This window comes from Cottoperca gobio, chromosome 21 (assembly GCF_900634415.1).
Source record: "Cottoperca gobio chromosome 21, fCotGob3.1, whole genome shotgun sequence".
Lineage (NCBI taxonomy): Eukaryota > Metazoa > Chordata > Actinopteri > Perciformes > Bovichtidae > Cottoperca > Cottoperca gobio.
The window spans coordinates 23,547,866-23,566,947 of NC_041375.1; the positions used below are offsets into that span (position 1 = coordinate 23,547,866).

The 19,082-nt window shown below is 39.5% G+C and overlaps 2 protein-coding genes across 5 annotated transcripts in view; one reads left to right on the forward strand and one right to left on the reverse strand.

Annotated features, from left to right (window-relative positions):
* Positions 1 to 294: 294 nt before the first annotated feature.
* On the forward strand, positions 295 to 18,353 carry slc15a2 (solute carrier family 15 member 2). Its single transcript, XM_029458331.1, is given in 23 exon segments — positions 295 to 303; positions 1,933 to 2,020; positions 2,924 to 3,065; positions 3,320 to 3,412; positions 3,812 to 3,911; positions 5,140 to 5,230; positions 5,317 to 5,394; positions 6,979 to 7,061; positions 7,155 to 7,238; positions 7,356 to 7,445; positions 8,127 to 8,171; positions 8,425 to 8,460; positions 9,363 to 9,451; positions 9,856 to 9,937; positions 10,766 to 10,891; positions 11,991 to 12,149; positions 12,333 to 12,379; positions 12,514 to 12,621; positions 13,288 to 13,387; positions 13,470 to 13,613; positions 15,030 to 15,113; positions 15,115 to 15,135; positions 15,516 to 18,353. Coding segments are annotated over 23 exon segments (2,106 nt in total). The 3' UTR covers positions 15,723 to 18,353.
* hspbap1 (hspb associated protein 1) overlaps positions 16,429 to 19,082 on the reverse strand; it is an 11,175-nt gene continuing 8,521 nt past the window's right edge. For all 4 annotated transcript variants that reach the window (XM_029458334.1, XM_029458332.1, XM_029458336.1 and 1 more), the window contains exons 7-8: positions 18,977 to 19,078; positions 16,429 to 18,075 (exon numbers count right to left, since the gene is read on the reverse strand). In XM_029458334.1, coding sequence (XP_029314194.1) covers positions 17,476 to 18,075; positions 18,977 to 19,078 — 702 coding nt within the window. In that variant the 3' untranslated portion in view covers positions 16,429 to 17,475. The remainder of the gene's footprint in view (positions 18,076 to 18,976; positions 19,079 to 19,082) is intronic.

Genomic DNA, 19,082 nt, shown 5'->3' on the forward strand with positions numbered 1-19,082 from the left:
TGCTGCTAATCCCCACTTCACTTCCACTGAAGGACCTCCACACAGTCAGTTAGATATAGAAATACTCATCTGCGTGACATTTGTTTCTTAGCAGAGCTGAAGTGTGTGCAGGTCCACTGAAGCTCTTAAAAGAAGAAGTCCAAGTTTCGTGGTGGAATATTAACTTTAAGTGTGCTTTAAGAGGATACATGATCGAGGTTTCACATCCGTGCAGCGCAGAGTGGGACGGGCTTGGATATCAGTCAGGAGCTCGCGCTGCAGGAGTTAACATACACAATCTCACCAGCAAGCAATATGACGAAGGTAGGCACGTTTCTTTGTGGAGCATTAACTGAGTCGCACAAGTTGTTTTAGTTGTCGAAAAGTTTTTAAACAAATGCATGTAAATCCACCGTACAACGTTGCATGTGTGTCTGCAGCAGAGACGTGCACGCAGCGCGGACACGGAGTTAAATGCATGAAGGGAAAGTGTGTTTTGTTTAGTTTTCAGACAAACTGCAGCTGTGTGTTACAATCACAGTTGTTCGCTGTGCTGACCGGCCTCACTGAACCGCTATGTTACATTATTACAGCAGTGAGATGATGCAACAGGCGCTCAGGCTTAATATGGGACCGTCTGGGCAGCGGCGGACGAAGATCTTTTACTTCACTTAAAGTAGAAATACTCCGTTACAAATCAGAGTCCTGCATTAATACAAAGAAGAGTATCAGCACCCAAATGTAGGGCACTTAAAATCCAACAAGTAAAATAACTCATTCTGCAGTTCCATTTCAGAATAATATAAATTATACAATTTAATTTTAATTATAGATGCATTAATATGTTCATTCATATCTATTTATGGATTATATTTGGTATTATTAATCTGAATCGTTAAAGTACAAGTACTTCTGATTAACTTCTTTTGAGACAAAAAGCAAATATAATACAAGCTAACTTATTTTATGAGCCCTGGACGTATCTCTGCAGAATATAAATGCACCTTTATTTATTTCTGTTATTGTTTTGAGGCATCAGTTTTCACTGAAACTACTTTCTATCGAGGAAATAGTCCCTCCCTGTGACAGCTGTTTACAGGGAGGTAGTGACCGATTGACACATCACATGATCCAGATTATTATCTACTCAATTGTCATGAAATTGTTCAAAAGTTCCATATTTTAAATGTTGCATTTAAAAAGATTAATGTAATGTATGTTAATTAATGTAATGTATAGATCCCACTGAAGGGAAATATGTATTGTTGTAATTTAGTATTAGGAGCAATATCACACATACAAATAATCCATTAGAGGTAGGGATGATAATAATAATAATAATAATAATAATAATAATAATAATAATAATAATAATAATAATAATAATAATAATAATAAGCTTTAGTTGCACCTTTCATACACGAAATGCACATAAAACAGGGATAAAATTTCAAGTTAATGAAAAAAAAAAGATGACAAATAAAACACTTGATAATAGTGAAAAAGATTAAATAAAACCCAAAATAAAATAAGATAAAATATTATACATAACATAAGATGGATAATATATAATAATAATAAAATATAATAATAATAAAAAGTTTAAAAACAAATCTAAATATTAATTATATACAATAATCCGCAGTATATCCGCTTATAATAAGATTATATTGGATATTTGGCCCCGTTTCATCTGAGCATGACCCCATCAGAAGCCTTGACTTCTCCCTCTGCACGATGATTTACTTGAGAAACTTATGAGTCATCCACTAACAGGAAGTAAGAGCCACATTCCTCCCGTTCCTCGGTCAAATATGGATCAACTCTGTTAGAGAAACTATTGATTGAATCAGAAAGTTCTTGTTCAGAGAAAAGAGATTATTATGAATGTATTATAAGTGTGGTTGCAGGATTAATGTCTCATACTGTATGTTGTTGTTTTGTTGTTTTTAGAAACTATGTGGGACCAACTACCCAGTCAGCATCTGCTTCATAGTAGTGAACGAGTTCTGCGAACGCTTCTCCTACTATGGCATGAAAGGTACGCAAACCTTCTGCATTTACACATTTGAACTAGTAATGATGCTCGGCTTGTTAAACTGGTTGACTGTGTGTGAATGAAGGGGGCTATAAGAGAGCCTATGCACAGATAAGGTGTGTCCTCCCCTCACATGACCTCCCTTATGACTCACATGTCTGTCACGTCACTTCAATCAGTCACACACACATGTACACACACGCCATGCAAAAGCACCATTTGTACCTTTACTCTATATAAGTCAGAAAGGCCCACTAAGTGTACGCTTTATTTAGAATATGTTGACCTTTCCGTCAGACAGACGGGGAACTGAAGCAGTTATCTCTGCTCTCTTCAAAGCCACCAGACTCCATTGACAAAAACAACTATTCTACCTCGCAGAACACGGAGGTTGCTGGTCTTCCTCCGCCTCGCTCGGTGAGTTAGTTTGTGTTATTGTGAGACTTTAGTTAATCCAAACTAATAAAGTCTCACAATTACACAAACTAACTCACCGACCGAGGCGGAGGTAGACCAGCAACCTCCGTGTCCTGCGAGGTAGAATTACAGAGTCTTTCAATGGAGTCTGGTGGCTTTGGTGATAGCGTAGACAACACCATTTGCGTTGGTGTGTTCTGGAGTCCCTCGTGAACATCAATAACTGGTTCTGTGAGGTGATTCTGAAAGTTTATTCCTGACAGTAGATAAAAAAAATCTTAACTCAAGGTCCACTTATCAGCCTTTTACCGAAGCTTTCAACCGCATCTCACGGTTAACAACAGCGTACTCCAGCGGATGAGGAAGTAGTAATAAAGAATAAAGAGTTCAGATCATGTGTTGACAAGGATGACATGAAGGACCCAGTACACACCTGACCAGCATGCAGTGCATTGTGGGATGTTGAGGTGCTTGTGTGTCTGTTCCCAGCGGTGCTCACGCTCTACTTCCTCACCTACCTGCACTGGGACAAGGACCTCTCCACCGCTGTGTACCACGCCTTCAGCAGCCTCTGCTACTTCACACCCATCCTGGGAGCTCTCATCGCTGACTCCTGCCTCGGAAAATTCAAGTGAGTCCCTGTGTCTCTCCTAAAGGCGTTAAAGGGTCAGCTCACCCAAAATAACACACAGAACACAGTGATAGATCATCCACAGACCTTACGTTAAACCCCTGTAACCTGAGAGCTTTGTCTACCGCCTATTAGTGGAGGTGAATCACTCTGCCCCCACACACACACACACACACACACACACACACACACACACACACACACACACACACACGTATAATAACAGCTCTGATGTACATACTCACTCTCCACAGGACCATCATCTACCTGTCTATTGTCTACGTGATCGGCCATGTGGTCAAGTCGGTCGGAGCCATTCCCACTGTGGGAAACAGCGACATGCACATGTAAGTTATCAGGATTCATTTTGAGCAGAATCATTACGTTCGACAGAAGACGAAGAACTCATGACTGTGGATTAAGACGTATTTGGCATCTGAATAATATTAATTGAATTGCCACTTAGACAGTAAGAGCTGTTTATTGACGGTTCCCACAGTCCTGTTCCTTATACAATGATACAATACAAAGAAATGTTTTACTATTTGTTCGGTATTTTTGCTTGATAAATAACTTAAAGTTACAGATTTGCATCGTGAAAGCGAGTCTTAAACGCCGATGTTAAAGCATAAAACTTGTCTATTTAATGCAATGAATCACAATTGTTTCAGAGGATGTGTGTGCAGTTTGTCCTGTAGCCTCATGAGCCGGTCCTGTGTGTATGTGTGTGTATGTGTGTGTTGCAGCGCTCTGTCCATGGTAGGTCTGATACTCATAGCTTTCGGCACCGGAGGAATCAAACCCTGTGTGGCGGCTTTTGGTGGAGACCAGTTTGACGAGGAACATGTAAGTCACCGCACTTCCTCTTTAGATCGATCGTTTGTAATGTCTGGACACAACGAGAAACATGATCTGTGGAAGTAGTCAGTTAAAGCCGAGTATTTATGTCTTTCAATTTACCATCCGTTGTTTAATGGAAGATGCAACAAAACAGCAGCTTCCCTGCTGTTCACCGTGGTCGCTACACGCTTACATTAGTTTTACAAAGAGTTTCTTCAGAGCTTCTGCAGTAAAAGACAAAAAAAAGAAGTCATGACATCTATAAAAGTTGCTGTAAACTGTTCCGACCTTGTCTCACTCCCACGGCGTCAAATACCGAAGCTCAGGCAGTGGGCGTATTCGTCTTGATTCCGACGCATAAAGCACCTTTAACCTCTATATGACACGCACTGGGTGTTTAAGTGCCTCCGATGTAATAATAATGAGTCCAGATTCTTTTGACAGAATCTTGGTTAAAGCCAGCTTCATAAACAAACCCCTGTTTGTTAAGTTTTATGAAACCTATCGGTTAAAGCCAATATATTCTTTAATCTTTCACTTTTCCTCTAATTATGTAAAGAACATGTAAACACATTTATCAGAGACACTTCCTCTTGTTCCCGTGGTAAACCCAGCGGTGTCACTATGAGGCGCTCAGAGCAGCGGACGCAGCATTAAGAGCAGGAAAGTCCACTGATGGTGCTGATGTGTTACAAACACAGGACTTTGAACTCGTCTGAAACCAAAAGCTGAGTTATTTTTACTGAGGACATTATGTGACGTTATGTCATGTGACGCTATGCCACTGAGTCACATAGTTAACGTAGCTTTAACCATAATAACGCTAAACACAAGTCGTTTTGTTACCTTAACCTATAAGTAATGTTTTCTTTCTGCGCCAAGAGACAGAAACAGAGATGAAGGAACTCTGTGAACGGCATGTACCCGTTGTAATGATGCATTCATCAATGTTACTATTTAATTACAAGACTCCTTGTTTCAGAGCTCATACTGCAAACATCACAGAGGACTATTTGTTGGCATCTTCAGTTTTAAAAATAATCAATTTTTTATGAAAGAAATAAAACATCTGCAGAACGTTTTCCCAGAAGTTTGTGGCCAAAAACAGATAAATGCAGCTTCAATTAAGGATTGCCAGAATAAAAAGATCAAAGTGTTTGAACAACTCATTTGAAAGCTTAACTTAAAGATCACAAAATGCAATGTTTAAGTGTCTCCTGATTATTTCCTCCAGGGCAGCGAGAGGCAGAAATTCTTTTCCATTTTCTACATGTCAATAAACGGTGGGAGCCTCCTGTCGACTGTGATCACGCCCGTACTGAGAAGTGAGCGCTTCCTTAATGTTCAACACAAACCCAACGAGGCCCAATGTGTGACGTTGACGGCGTTAACGCTGAATTATCTCCTGCAGGTGATGTGCAGTGTTTCGGTGGCGACTGCTACGCTCTGGCCTTCGGGGTTCCTGCAGCTCTGATGATTGTGGCTTTAGGTGAGTGTCGATCCACCTGTGACATCATCCAGTCACTTTGTTATCTACGTATTGTGAAAGTACGGGCACTGATAACGAGCAGGACACGCCGAGCAGGACACGCCGTAACATGAATGACAATCCGACAAAGAACACTGAGACAGACCACTAAATGAGGGAACAAGACACAGCTGGGGAGAAAGGCAGAAACACAAGGGCAGAGTAAATGGACACAAGAGGAACACATTAACAATCAGAAGGGGAGGGTAAACACACAGACAGGAAGTACCACTTCAATATAAAACAGGACACCAAAGAACAAGCAGGCCTTGTTGATACATAAGTGGAGCTCTATGTTCTGTGTTTTATGTTTTGGTTCAAGGCAATTAAACTCTGGTTATAGCAGCAGGAGCTGCTCAATGGTCAATCACTGATTAGTGCAGCTCATGAGTGTAAATGCAAGCAAGCTGCATGAATGAGAAACACAAGGCTGTGCTACTAAAGATAATTTGTGCATTAAAAAAGACATAAAATAAAACTTCCATCTATTCTCTTCTGCTAACCCGGTGCCGGGGAGGGGGCAACTGTTTTCCAGATGTCCCTCTCCCTAGCACCGTTTTCCAGCTCCTCTGGGAGAACCACAAGGCATTTCCAGGCCAGACGAGATGTATAATCTCTCCAGCATGTTCTGGGTCTACCCCGAGCTCCCCCTGAAGTTTGTACTCCCCCCTGAAGTCTGTGCTCCCCCCTGAAGTCTGAGCTCTGCACCTCGAAGGCTGAGCCCGGCCACCCAAAGAAGGAAGCTCATTTTGTGCGCTAGTATAGAGCATAGAGTTGCATTAAGGTGCGTTCAAGCTCTATTCAGTAAAGATGACAATCGGGCGAAGGTATATTATAAAGTTATCATGATGTGTTCAATTGCAAGCTTGTAAAATGTAGTTGTTTGCGATGAAATTGAGTGAATACGGTTGTTTGAAGGATGTTTTCACAGCAATATAAAATAGATATGAGAGAAGGAATTTAGGAGTTTAACTTCTTAACAAACACCAGTACGCAAACGGTAATTCAGGCCTTGTATGTTGGAGTACATTTATTGTTTTTTTTTACCGATTTGGTATCGATGTGGAATCTCCCTGGTATTGGTATCGACTGCTACATTTCTGTTATCCTGACTAGTTTGTGGGAAGTCCAGCTTTTGACGTGCCGGGCTCATACGTCCTGACAGTCAGTTGTCTCTGCCTCCGAATCCGCACTGATCCTTATGGGATTCATGCTTGGATGAGCGCTCACTGTGAAAACAAGCTGTGATTATATTACCCGAGGGGGCCGTGGACAGACCACAGTGAGGGTGGGACAAAGTGCGGGCCTCAGTGTTCAAGGTCTGAAGCTTGTTTACAGCACGTCAGATTTGATTCCCTCTTAAGCATCCATAAATGGTAAACCGTCAGATTCTGCTGTTTCTTCTCATGCCGGTGAGGAAATAAATGGTACTTCTGATACCAGGCAAGTGGTGCAATTATTTACACAACAGCCGGGTCGTTTCCAACATAAACTGTTTTCGTCACTGCTCTGAGTCCAGCTTAACTCTCCATCCATCTTGTGCAGTTGTGTTCATTTCTGGCGGCATACTGTACAAGAAGACCCCCCCCCAGGGAAACATCCTGCTGGAAGTTTGCAATTGCATCGGGGTGAGTCATATCAGATGATTTATTAAAGTGCAAACTGATAATGAACTTTCCTCTCTTCTGTCTGAGCCGTACACTTTTCCATTTGTTTTCCAGTTTGCAATCAAAAACCGCTGGAAGAGATCCAAGTATGACTCCCAGAGGAAACACTGGCTGGACTGGGCTGAGGAGAAGTACTCGGTAACAGACGGACTCTTCCAACTATTTGTGTTTGTCAGAGTCATTCCTGACGACGACAGCGTCGGCGGTTTCGATGCTTTAATGACGCGTCCAGTCGGTGTGTTTGTGTGTTAACAGAAGCGTCTGATCCAGGAGATTAAGATGGTGCTGCGTGTGTTGGTGCTCTACATCCCGCTGCCAATGTTCTGGGCTCTGTTCGATCAGCAGGTACGTGAAGACTCGTGAACTGTCGCAGAGAGCTCCTCCTGATGCTGCTCCGTCCAGACTGAAACATCTCAAGAACAACCACCGGATGGATTGCAATAAAATTTGGTTCATGCAAAACCTTGCAAACTTTCAGCGCAATCCAAAATAGGTCACCGACGGGATTCATGCAGATCTGTATTGACTAAAATATAGTTGGATAGTTTGGTGAGAGGACAAATAGGACTCCTTTATCACTAGTCCCGTACCTTCTAAAGGTAAAATGTGTTATTGATACTTTAGGAAGGGGCCAGGGATAACAATCATTGACAGAATGCACCAAAAACAAAAAGCGTTGACTGTACATACCGTACATGACCAGGCTTTTAATCAGCACAAGGTCAAAGTATTGTGTCATAGCGATCTTATAAAATCCCATAACTACCTGTTATCGTCTCCTCTAACTCAACACAACCTCTCATTATAAAACCTCAAAGCCACATTCAACATTCCTTCAGTCCTCCTGAAATCATTCTTCATTTAAAACACCTGATTAAAAAAACTAAACTAAAACAAATATTCACCAGTTCTTCATTAAGATTCTCAGACAAACAGAACAATACAGTAGCTTTATGCTAAGCTAACAGTGAAGCCGATGCCTTAAACTACATCGACAGTAACAATCAGTGTTTTTCTGTATTGCAGGGTTCACGCTGGACGCTTCAAGCTACACGGATGAACATGGCGTTCGTAAGAGTTTCAGTTCATGAAATAACAAAGTTGCCAAAAAGTTGTTAAAAAGCTGATAACACATCGTGTTATCTTTGATATCAGTGGGTGGATGTTTGTGTTCATCTGATTGTCAGTCTCGCCCGTATGGTGATGTTACGATGTTGTAACATACGTCTTATTAAACCCGGCGCTGTGTATTGTGCAATGTAAAGCCTGCACATTCTGTTACATTCATTTCCTGTTAAGTTGAAATCTTCTTGTTTTCTTGCAGGGAGATTCCTTCACTGTTAAGCCGGACCAAATGCAGGTACGTGCAGGTGCACAGCCAAATAAACAATAACGCACAGCAAGTATAAATCTAGAAGAAACACTGAGACACATTAACATTTGTTTTTATACAGTTTGTGGATTAAACCAATGAAAAAAAGTGCTTTTTAATTGTTTGTTAAAACTCTGGTGTCATGAAGTTAACGGAGCAGAAGTGTGAGGAAGGTATTTAAATGCTCTAACTTACTGTTAGCACGTCTCACAAACTAGCTAGTAAATGATTAGCATATTGACTGTGTCGTATTCTCTCTATGTGTTAGCAGAGCAGCTCTAACTCTGACTTCAGTTTCTTAAAACTGGATAGAAATTAAAAGCCTGCTTTTGTCAAAGGCCCACAATGACTCAAAGCGTTGTGTGGTTGATGTAGTTTGGTTTATTTAAATGTATTCAAGCCACATGTAAAAAACAATGAACAAACCATAATGAGTAAAATGTAAAGTGCATGTGTGTGTAGAGTGCAGGAACAGCAACTAATGATCAAACTAAAGATGATGTTGATATCAGACATGTGGTACACACTTCTTATAGTCTGTTCCTGCATTTTATATTTCCTCTTAATGTGTTGATTCTATGCTCCAAACACCAACTTCATTGTAAGTGAATAACCTGCTTAGCAATAAACCGCATTCTAAGTAGAGACAAAACAACAGCATTTATCTAATACCTACTGTGTGTAAATGTTATACACACCTGGGAACATGTATTTCATCATGTGGAAACACACACAAGCGCAGTAAAGCACTAAAGATGATGTTTGACTGTCTCGATCTCTGCCATCTCTTTACTGTTGACTTGGAATTATGATTGGATATGACCTTTATGATTTTATGAGGTTTCCTGAGTCTAACGGTGACTTTTCTCCCCACCCCACCTTTTGTCTAGATGTTGAATGCTCTGCTGATTCTTCTCTTTGTGCCCATCTTTGACCTCATCATATATCCGCTTGTTGGTTTCTGCAGGATCAACGTCACGTAAGTAGAAGCCTGTTGTTTTGGACGCTCCCATCTTTATTGCAGAAATAAGCTTTTAAGAAGCCTCTTAAACTGGTGACCTTAACATTTATATCCCACGGTTGCAAATAAATGCCTAACGAATAAAGGAAATGTCTGCCGGGAACACATACGCAATCATATTGTACATTTACGACTGTACATCTGATGATTTGGTGCTTTATATTTGTAGAGTGCTCAACACATTTCTTTATCATTCAGGGATCACTTCTTATTTAGTAACTCAAATCCAGAAGTTCAAATGTGGTATCAGGTGGTTTCACACACACACACACACACACACACACACACACACACACACACACATAATGATAAAGTGACTTTGGATGAGAAGTGTGTAAAAGTGTTTTCTGTGTTCACGTCAGGCCTCTGAGGAAAATGGCCACAGGGATGATTTTTGCAGCGTTGGCCTTCGGAGCGGCGACACTGGTGGAGCTGAACGTTGTGGTACGTGTGAGCAGAAGTCATGTTGTTGCAGTACAGACACACACACACACACACACACACTCTTACTTTCTTACACAGGATTACTTGCATGCATGCACACCTAGTCAGAAAACATCACAATACCTGCACATACACTGACTTCATAGTTCCCATGCATCCAGGAGAACCTGGAAGTCTTTAGGACGAGACACTGCAGGTGAAAACAAAGTTTTTTTCACTCGTTCATTTGCTTCTATAACTCGTCTTCTTTCAGACTAGTGGAAAGAAAACATCCAAAAAACACATTTAGGAGTTTATTTACTGACTTTATCTATTCGTGACTGTAGATTTCTTTAAAAACCGCCCAAATTGTAGCATTAGATAATGCCTCTTTACATATTTAAACTTGTAATACAAAACAAAATTGTCTTGACCTCAGTAATCCGCTGTGGAGGCTTCATGGTGATATGGTTAAATGTTGAGAGGGCAGGAAATTGAGCAGGAAGCAAAGAGATTGATCTGTGGCTCCAGTTTCACTTGATGTGAACAGCTGAACGCTCCCTTTTGAGAAGCATTCTGTTTTAAGTATTTTGTTCTTTACATAAGATTAGAGTTGATATTTCTTACTTCACATATTTAATTCTTTCGTATTTGAAAGTTTGGCTGTTTCAGCTGCAGAACGGCACCGAATATGCAAAGAGAGCGACAGCTAAGCTTTTACTTTGTGTACCCTCGTCCCTTTGTAGGAGCTCCATGAAGCATAATAAATAGCCTTTAAGTCTTTATAATATAGTAATACGTTATTGTAAATGTATGTGTGGTGCTCTAATTTAGTTCTCTGTCTGCTAGAAAACGGTGGTGGACCCTGCGCCCGCGGGGAAATGTCTCCTGCAGGTGTTTAACCTCGCAGAAGGTAACGTGAGTCTGAAGTTCCCCGGCAGCGACTTGTTTCAGGAGCCGATCCGATACCTCCAGGTAACCGGGCTCGAGCAGGGGAAACCTTTATAGTGTGGATGCAAGTTTTCCTGAAATGCATATTGCAAACTCAGGATTGTAGACCTGTGCAGGTTTATCACCCTTTAAAAGAATATACACGTTATCTAACCAGGAAATTCGGCACTAAGATAAAACACGAGTTTGTCGTCGCTGGAACATCAGCAGCACAAATCACAGAGAAGCAGATTTATAACATGATAAATATGTAGAGAATAAACACACAGGATCAGCACGCAACTAAATACAAATGAATTCTTTAGGAAAAACTAAACTGAAACGATTTTGCCTGGTTAAAAAACTGATATAAATATAATTAAAATGAAGGTAAATACATTTCAGCTTCAGATTTTTAGCTGGAATACATCCACCTACACCAGGGATTTTAAATTCTGAAGGGGTGCTTCTATTTTAACCTGCGCAGCTTTTCTCGTATTTACAGCACTGGTTTAGCGGTTCAGGAAACTCACAGACCAATTACATGCGAGTTAAGCCATCCCACGTGATGCTACTCAGCCAATCAAATCAGTGCATTCCAGGCGGGAAACATTGCGACTCTGAATACAGACAGACGGAAAGACGAGTTAGCGATACAGGAAGTGAAGACGGAGAAAGAGAGAAACACAGAAGAAGAGACGAGTGAGCGGCAGACAGGGAGAGAGTTAAATCAAACTCAAGCTGCTGCTACACTTTATTTTATTTTTCTAAAGTTAACCACTTTATTTTAAGATGCACAATTACACATACTGTAGGTGTTCAACCTCATTCTGTCTGTTTAACAGTTTGTATTTTAATGAACTAAGCTGCACTTAGTGCTGTCGGAGCCTCATTTTACATTTTACACTTTTTATTCTTTCATTCTCAAGTCCAGGGCTAATTTTGCAACTTCATTAAAAACATTTCGTATTTTTTTTAAATGAGTAAAGTAAAAGTCCTACGTTTAAATCTTACTGAAGTAGAAGAACAAAGATTTAGCATTAAAGATATTCTTAAAATACAAATAGTATAAGTACTCATTATGCAGAATAATATATATTATTAATTTATGTATTTGTGTATTTAATGTGTCTCTCTGCATCAGGACCCTCATAAGTATGAGACGCTTCCGGCCTCCGGCGAGGAGCTGCAGATCCAAGTCACCTTCAACGGGAACACCTCCGAGTGTTACCACAAGCTCCTCCAACACGAAGCCTACAGCCTCGTGTTGTACTCCGACGCCTCCACAGTCCACTGCAAACTTGTGAGTGATCGAAATCTTTCTTCCCAAAGTAATAAATATTCAGGACTAAGTAAGCGGCAGCAAACATCCTGAAACTGTCGTCACATTTCAATTCTGATTGAAAAATATGCGAAATCCCCTTTTTTCCAACTGACCAAATACAGAAATGTGATTTCTTTGTTGTTGTTTTTTTAAATCATTCAGGTGGATGACGACATAACGAAAAATGGAGATGGGAACCCTCTCCTGAGGTGAAACATGTTTAATCTCCCAGGTTACAGCTCATTTTAAACTGTGAAACATTTAAAGATAATTCCCACCTTGCTGTCACCTGAACTTAAATAATAAAGTTTGCTCATGAGTTCTTCTTATTCTCATGGAACAGGTTCCTCAACACACAGCCGGAGGCGTTCAACCTCACGGTTGGAGGCGTGACGTTCCAGCTGCCCTCCGCTCACAGCATGTCTGTGAACAAGACTGTGGATCGGGGAGAGTGAGTGGGAATAACTGGGCATTTATCAGCTAAAGAACCAGATTCTTTAAAGAGCTGGTGGAGAACAAAACAGAGTTCAAAGGAGCGAGGAGAGTGGATGAACATTAATCAGGTGGACACATACACACAAGTCCAAATTGACTGTTTGCAGCATGTTGGCCATATATCTTAAGAAGTGATACCCCCCCAAGTGGCCAGAAAACTTTAAATACATTTTTAAGGCTGAAATATATCTCGTAAATACATAGTTTGTGTGAAAGTGTAACTATTTTGCTTCCATAACTTGTCTTTATTTCAGAGTAGTGGAAAGAAAACATCCAACACACACGCTTAGATGTTTATTTTATGTTTGCATCTGTAGATTTCTCCTAAATTCTACCAAAGTTAGCGTCACATAATTCCTCATTTGCATATTTAAACTTAACATCAGGGAAACTAGTGGTACAAAATAATAATAATAATAATAATGTCCTAATTAACTGTTTCATGGTGATATGTATTAGTCTAAACCAGAACTCTCTGAGGTATTACATTTATTTATTTATTGTAATTAAGATCCCCGTGTAGACAAATTGAATAAACACAACATGATATAAAACTTTTTTTAGTAATTTGCATTATTAGAAATGTAAAAGTTCTTTAATGTCTGGTCTCTGCCTCCTCCAGATATCCAGAAGTCAGCTGCAGCTTATATCCTGAGAAGTGCTCGAGCCTCGACCTGGGCCTGCTGGACTTTGGAGCTTCGTACACCGTCATCCTGATGGAGGTCAGGATGCTTATATACACGTTTAAATACAGAACCATCATACAACATGTCGGCAACCTGCGTTTCTGTGTGTGTTTGTCAGGAAGCAGGTACATTTGTGGGTTACAAGATGGAGGATGTCAACGCCAACAACGTGCACATAGCCTGGCAGATCCCACAGTACGTCCTCATCACCATTGGAGAGGTCATGTTCTCCATCACAGGCCTGGAGTTCTCCTACTCACAGGTGTGTTCCTCACCATCAACCAGTAACTCTGCATTCTCTTAATGCTCTTTTTGTGAGGTTGCAGTCAGAAACATCAGGTACATAGTACAGCAAGTATTAGAATCATCTTAAAGTAACATATATATATTAAAGTACATATATATATATATAATATATATATATGATATATATATAATACACATTACAATATATAGATATATATATATATATATTATTATATAGATATATATATATATATATATACATATAACATCATATAGATTATAACATATTATATATATATATATATATATATATATATATATATACATATATATAATATATATAGTACATATAATATATATAATATAGACATATATATATAATATATTATATATATATATATATATATATACATATCTATATATATATAGTACATATATATATATATATATTATATATATCTATATACACATATATATATATATATAATATATATATATATATAGTATCTATACATATAATAGTATATTATACATATACTATCTCTATTATAATACATATCTATTATATATATATCTATATATATCATATATATATCTATACCATCTATATATATATATACATATATATATATATAATATATATTGTATATATCTCTTCCTTAAGTATATTCTATCCTTGCTGTACTTGTCCTGATGTTTACCTGCATATATATTATAATTATAATACATATATACTATATATTTCATATATCTATACATATATTATATATAATATATACATATATATTATATATATATATATGTATAATATATTACTTAGTATATTCTAATACTTGCTGACTGACCTATGTTACCTGCATATATATAATATATATATAATACATATACATACATATATATATATACAATATATACATAACATATATAATATATATACATATACATTATACTATATATATATATATATATATAATATAATATACATATATACATAATAAAACATATACATATAACATATCATATATATACATATATATATATATATATATATATATCTATATATATCTATAATAATACATATACTACATATAATATATACATATATATATATAATATATATCTTATATATATATATATATATATATATATATATTATATATTACATTCTATCTCTATATCTCTATCTACATATATATCATACATCTCTCTTCTAGTCTACATCTACTCTATATATCTAATATCTATATATATTTATGTATCCCTAGACCTATATATGTTATATCTCCATCTCCCTCTCTATACTATCATCTATCTATATCGGTACAACTTTTCTCTATGTACACACACACACACAACACACACACACACACACACACACACACACACACACACAACACACACTTTACCAGCTGTGTATCTCTCCCCCCTCCAGGCTCCAGCCAACATGAAGTCCGTCCTGCAGGCCGGCTGGCTGCTCACTGTAGCGTTTGGGAACGTGATCGTGCTGATCGTGGCCGGAGGGCGCCGGGCTGGAACAGGTACGACGCCATTTACACACCAAACCTACAGTCAACCTTCTTTTCTCTGGAACAGTTTTAATTCTGAAATATCTCATAAACACAGTGTGTGTAAGAGTCGGCTGTATCGCTGCCCTGAATTAGAAACACACACACTTCACTAGTTTGCTTCTATAACACGTCGTCTTTCAGACTAGTGGAAAGAAAACATCCAACACACACGTTTAGATGTTTATTTTACTAACTTCGTCTGTTTGCATCTGTAGATTTCTCTTCAATTCACCAGAAGTTAGCGTCACATAATACCTCATTTGCATATTTAAACACCACATGTCCCAATGTTGGTAGGTTTCATGCTGATATCTATTAGTTACAAATGTTACCCGTGTTTGTCGTCGCAGTGGAAAGAGTTCCTGCTGTTCGCCGGCCTGCTGTTGGCCGTCTTCATCATCTTCTCCATCATGGCGTGCTTCTACACCTACGTCGACCCCGATCAGCCGGACAAGACTTACCTGGGGGATTCAGGGCGGGAGGAAGATGATGATGACCACCTGAAGAAAAAAGTAAAGGACGTACACTTGAAAAGAGGGAAGAGCACCAAATTGTAACCGTACTGCATCTCTCTCACACACACACACACACACACACACACACACGTCACCTTCTCGGCTCATGAAGCACCACGATGTGATCATTGGACTTGTTAGAAGTATTTGTCACATCAGATAATATATTGTGTGAAACCTTCCTTAATACTCCAGTCATTAATGTTTAACAGGGAAGTATTCCCACACTGTGATCAATAATATTACAAATGAATGTCAAATGTTATATTCTGTTTATATTTGTTGTGTAAAATGTAAATGTTCTATGAAGTTAAATGATAATCCTAACGTCTTCAGCGTGACATGCAGAGGCTTCAGTTTACATCGTGTCAGTGATACTAACAGCACGTTAGAGGCCATTAATATAACATTAGTTATTGGTAACCATGTTTTTAAATGATGTCCTGCTGCCATTAAGGACAATAAATCATTTATAAGTTTGGGTTTAATGCACGACAATAAGCATTTGTAGCAAGTTATTGATTAACAGCTGTTCTTATCTGAGATTCATGAGCCGACAGCTTTCTGTGCAGGAAACAAACCAAATCATTGGTTTTCTTATCGTCCGTCTTCGTGGGTTTGTTGTTTGAAATTTAAAGAAAGATTAAAACGTGCATTGTTATCAATTTTCTACATTTTAATAACTCCAATATTTTTGTACAACGAGACATAATGTGCCCATTTGTACGTAAAAGAAATGCAAGTCACGTCAGAGGAAAACAAAATGTGTTTATTATTGTCTCGCTCAAGAGATCAAACGCACACATTTCATTCGTCGTTCATAAATCACCGCACCAATGAGATCAGCCCTCGTGGTTGTTCCATGACAATCTTCATTAGTAGATGACAGGGAAGCATCATGCACAAAACAAATGTTCACATCTCAGCAACATTATCTTGAATCATGTGGATTATTAGCATACTAAGTTGATTTGAGTGGCCGTTCCTCTTGCTCTGGACGAAGCAACGCACATTCTGAAACAGGATTAGGATGTGCAGGACAACAACACGAGGAAAGGTCAGAGCCGCTCGATTGCGTCACTCATCACATTACGATTAGTTTTGGATGTGATCTCACATCCGGGGGTTAATCACGAGGACGATGAGAGGAAGACAGGAAGACAGGAAGTCCTCCTCCCCTCCCCTCCTCTCCTCTCTCCTCCTCCTCCTCCTTCTCCTTCTCCTTCTCCTTCTCCTTCTCCTTCTCCTCTCCTCTCCTCTCCTCTCCTCTCCTCCTCCTCCTCCCACGCTCTGCTACCAGCAGCTTGGAGGAGGAGATTCTGCAGCCGATTATCTTTGTGCTGTGAGACACTCGTAGTGGAGAAGAGCCTCATCATGGCACGCTGGTGCATTTGTGTCGTAACAAACGTTTCTGATGTTCACACGTTTTGTTCTGCAGGATAATCTTCACAAAAGGAACTCTTATCATTTTTGGAGCCTAAATGCAAATGCCAGAAGTAAAGAGCTAAAGCTACACCACGGTCACATGACTTCAACGTCAGCTAAAGGTTGATGACGTCTCATTTGGACACTTGTTAGCATTCAAATGGCACCAGTGGGGTTTATTCTGATGTATTTTATGTAGGAGAACAAACGTGAACATCTCTGAAGCTCGTGTTCAGATCTTATTTCAGGGATCCAACCAAAAACCCATCAAGTGCAAATATGGTGACCAGTTCCTGTGTTTGTAGGAATAACTAACATGTGTTATTCCTACAGTCAATGAGAAGCGTTGGGCTCTTCAACACACAAACATTTACAGCTGGGTTGGTGCAGTGGCCCTGTGACTTCCCGTGTGCCTTTCCAGTAAGAGCTCAGTGACACGGGAGATGATATCAGGATGCAGCAGGCAGTCCAACAGCTCATTAGTGGTTAATGTTGCGTGTGTTGGCTCCTCATAATCCCCTGAAGAGTTCTCCGACGTCTCATCTGTACAGTCACGTGCTCTACATTGAATTAGACCATCGCTACATTCAGATTTGTCCTGGTGCAGTCTGACAGCGGATGCAAGCTTGTTTCTCAGTGCTGCGTCCGAGCTGCCGGCGCGGTCCTCTTGAGATTCGACATCGCAGCTCCTGGAAGATTTGACCTCCAGATCTTCCGTGGTTTCCGGCGAGTTCTCCTGCTGACAGCGTACGGGGATGAGAAGCGGTCCAAAGGGAATTCTGAAAGGCACAGAATCCATGAAGAAATTGCTGTTATTCCTGATTTGTCCTCTGGAGTCCCGCTTGACTGGCCGGGTGTCTCCCGGGTCCCGGGTCAGTTTGCTGTGGCAGAGGCTCCCGTGTCTCTGAGCACACGCTGTCACTGCCAGGTTCACACAATGCATGTTCTCATTATGGGATGCTACGCCTTCCTGCAGAAACGCAACACAAACAAGCTGTTAGAGAGAGGAGGGGAAGTCTAAAGCAGCATGAAGGAGATGTTTACCGTGCAAGGAATCATTTAGAGATTCAAATCCAAAATGTTAACACTCTTATTTTGGTTCTTTTTCTGTCACAGATGCATATTTCCAGGGTTTCAACAAGTTACATTTAATACTTTTAAAAGGTCACGTAGTATGAAATGTAATACCCGTTTGTATTTCGTGGTCGTACAAATGAAGTATGAATGAAAATAAATCCTAGAATTACATTGAGTGCATGAATTTGTTGATTTATGTTTCGTTCTCCCAAAAACAAATGATTGATTATTTGCAGTTAACACAACAGCAACGCATTAAACTGTTAACCGTGTGTTAACCGCACTAAATGACCTGCTGCAGGCGGGATGCGTGCACGCTGCCAGAGCTAGAAGCAGCCTGGCTTTACTGACGTATACGCAGAGGAAGAAGACGTGTGGGAGGGACTGAGGTTAGTACTCCATCAAACACACACGAGGCCAAAGATCACAAGTTACACAATGAAGCGGCGTCTCCAGAGGTCGGCCGTAGCAGATCCACGAGGACATTTAGGAGTTTGGAATTGATTCATAAGGATTTTGAGGCACATCAAGATAAAAGCTATTAAATAAACAAAATGATGCTTTTAGTGTTTTCATTTTTAAGAACTATGTTGGACAACATTTTAATTATTATTATTACAGTGACAGGATTCCTTGTGACGAGAGAGGGAGAAACGAGAACCTGCAAGTCTTTTTTTAAATGCTACCATTTGTGTGCTTGTTTTAGTTTTGCATTATATGTTCATGTTGGATACACAAGTGTTGCATACTTATGATTAACAATGAATTATTATATCACAGTATTTATTTGCTACCTCAGTGGGATTGAGCCAGTCGTCAGTGTTGTCGTCTCTTTTAAAGGCGCAGACGACGGTCTTGGTCACAGCTTCACAGACTCTCGCCACATGGTCCTCGTCCTGA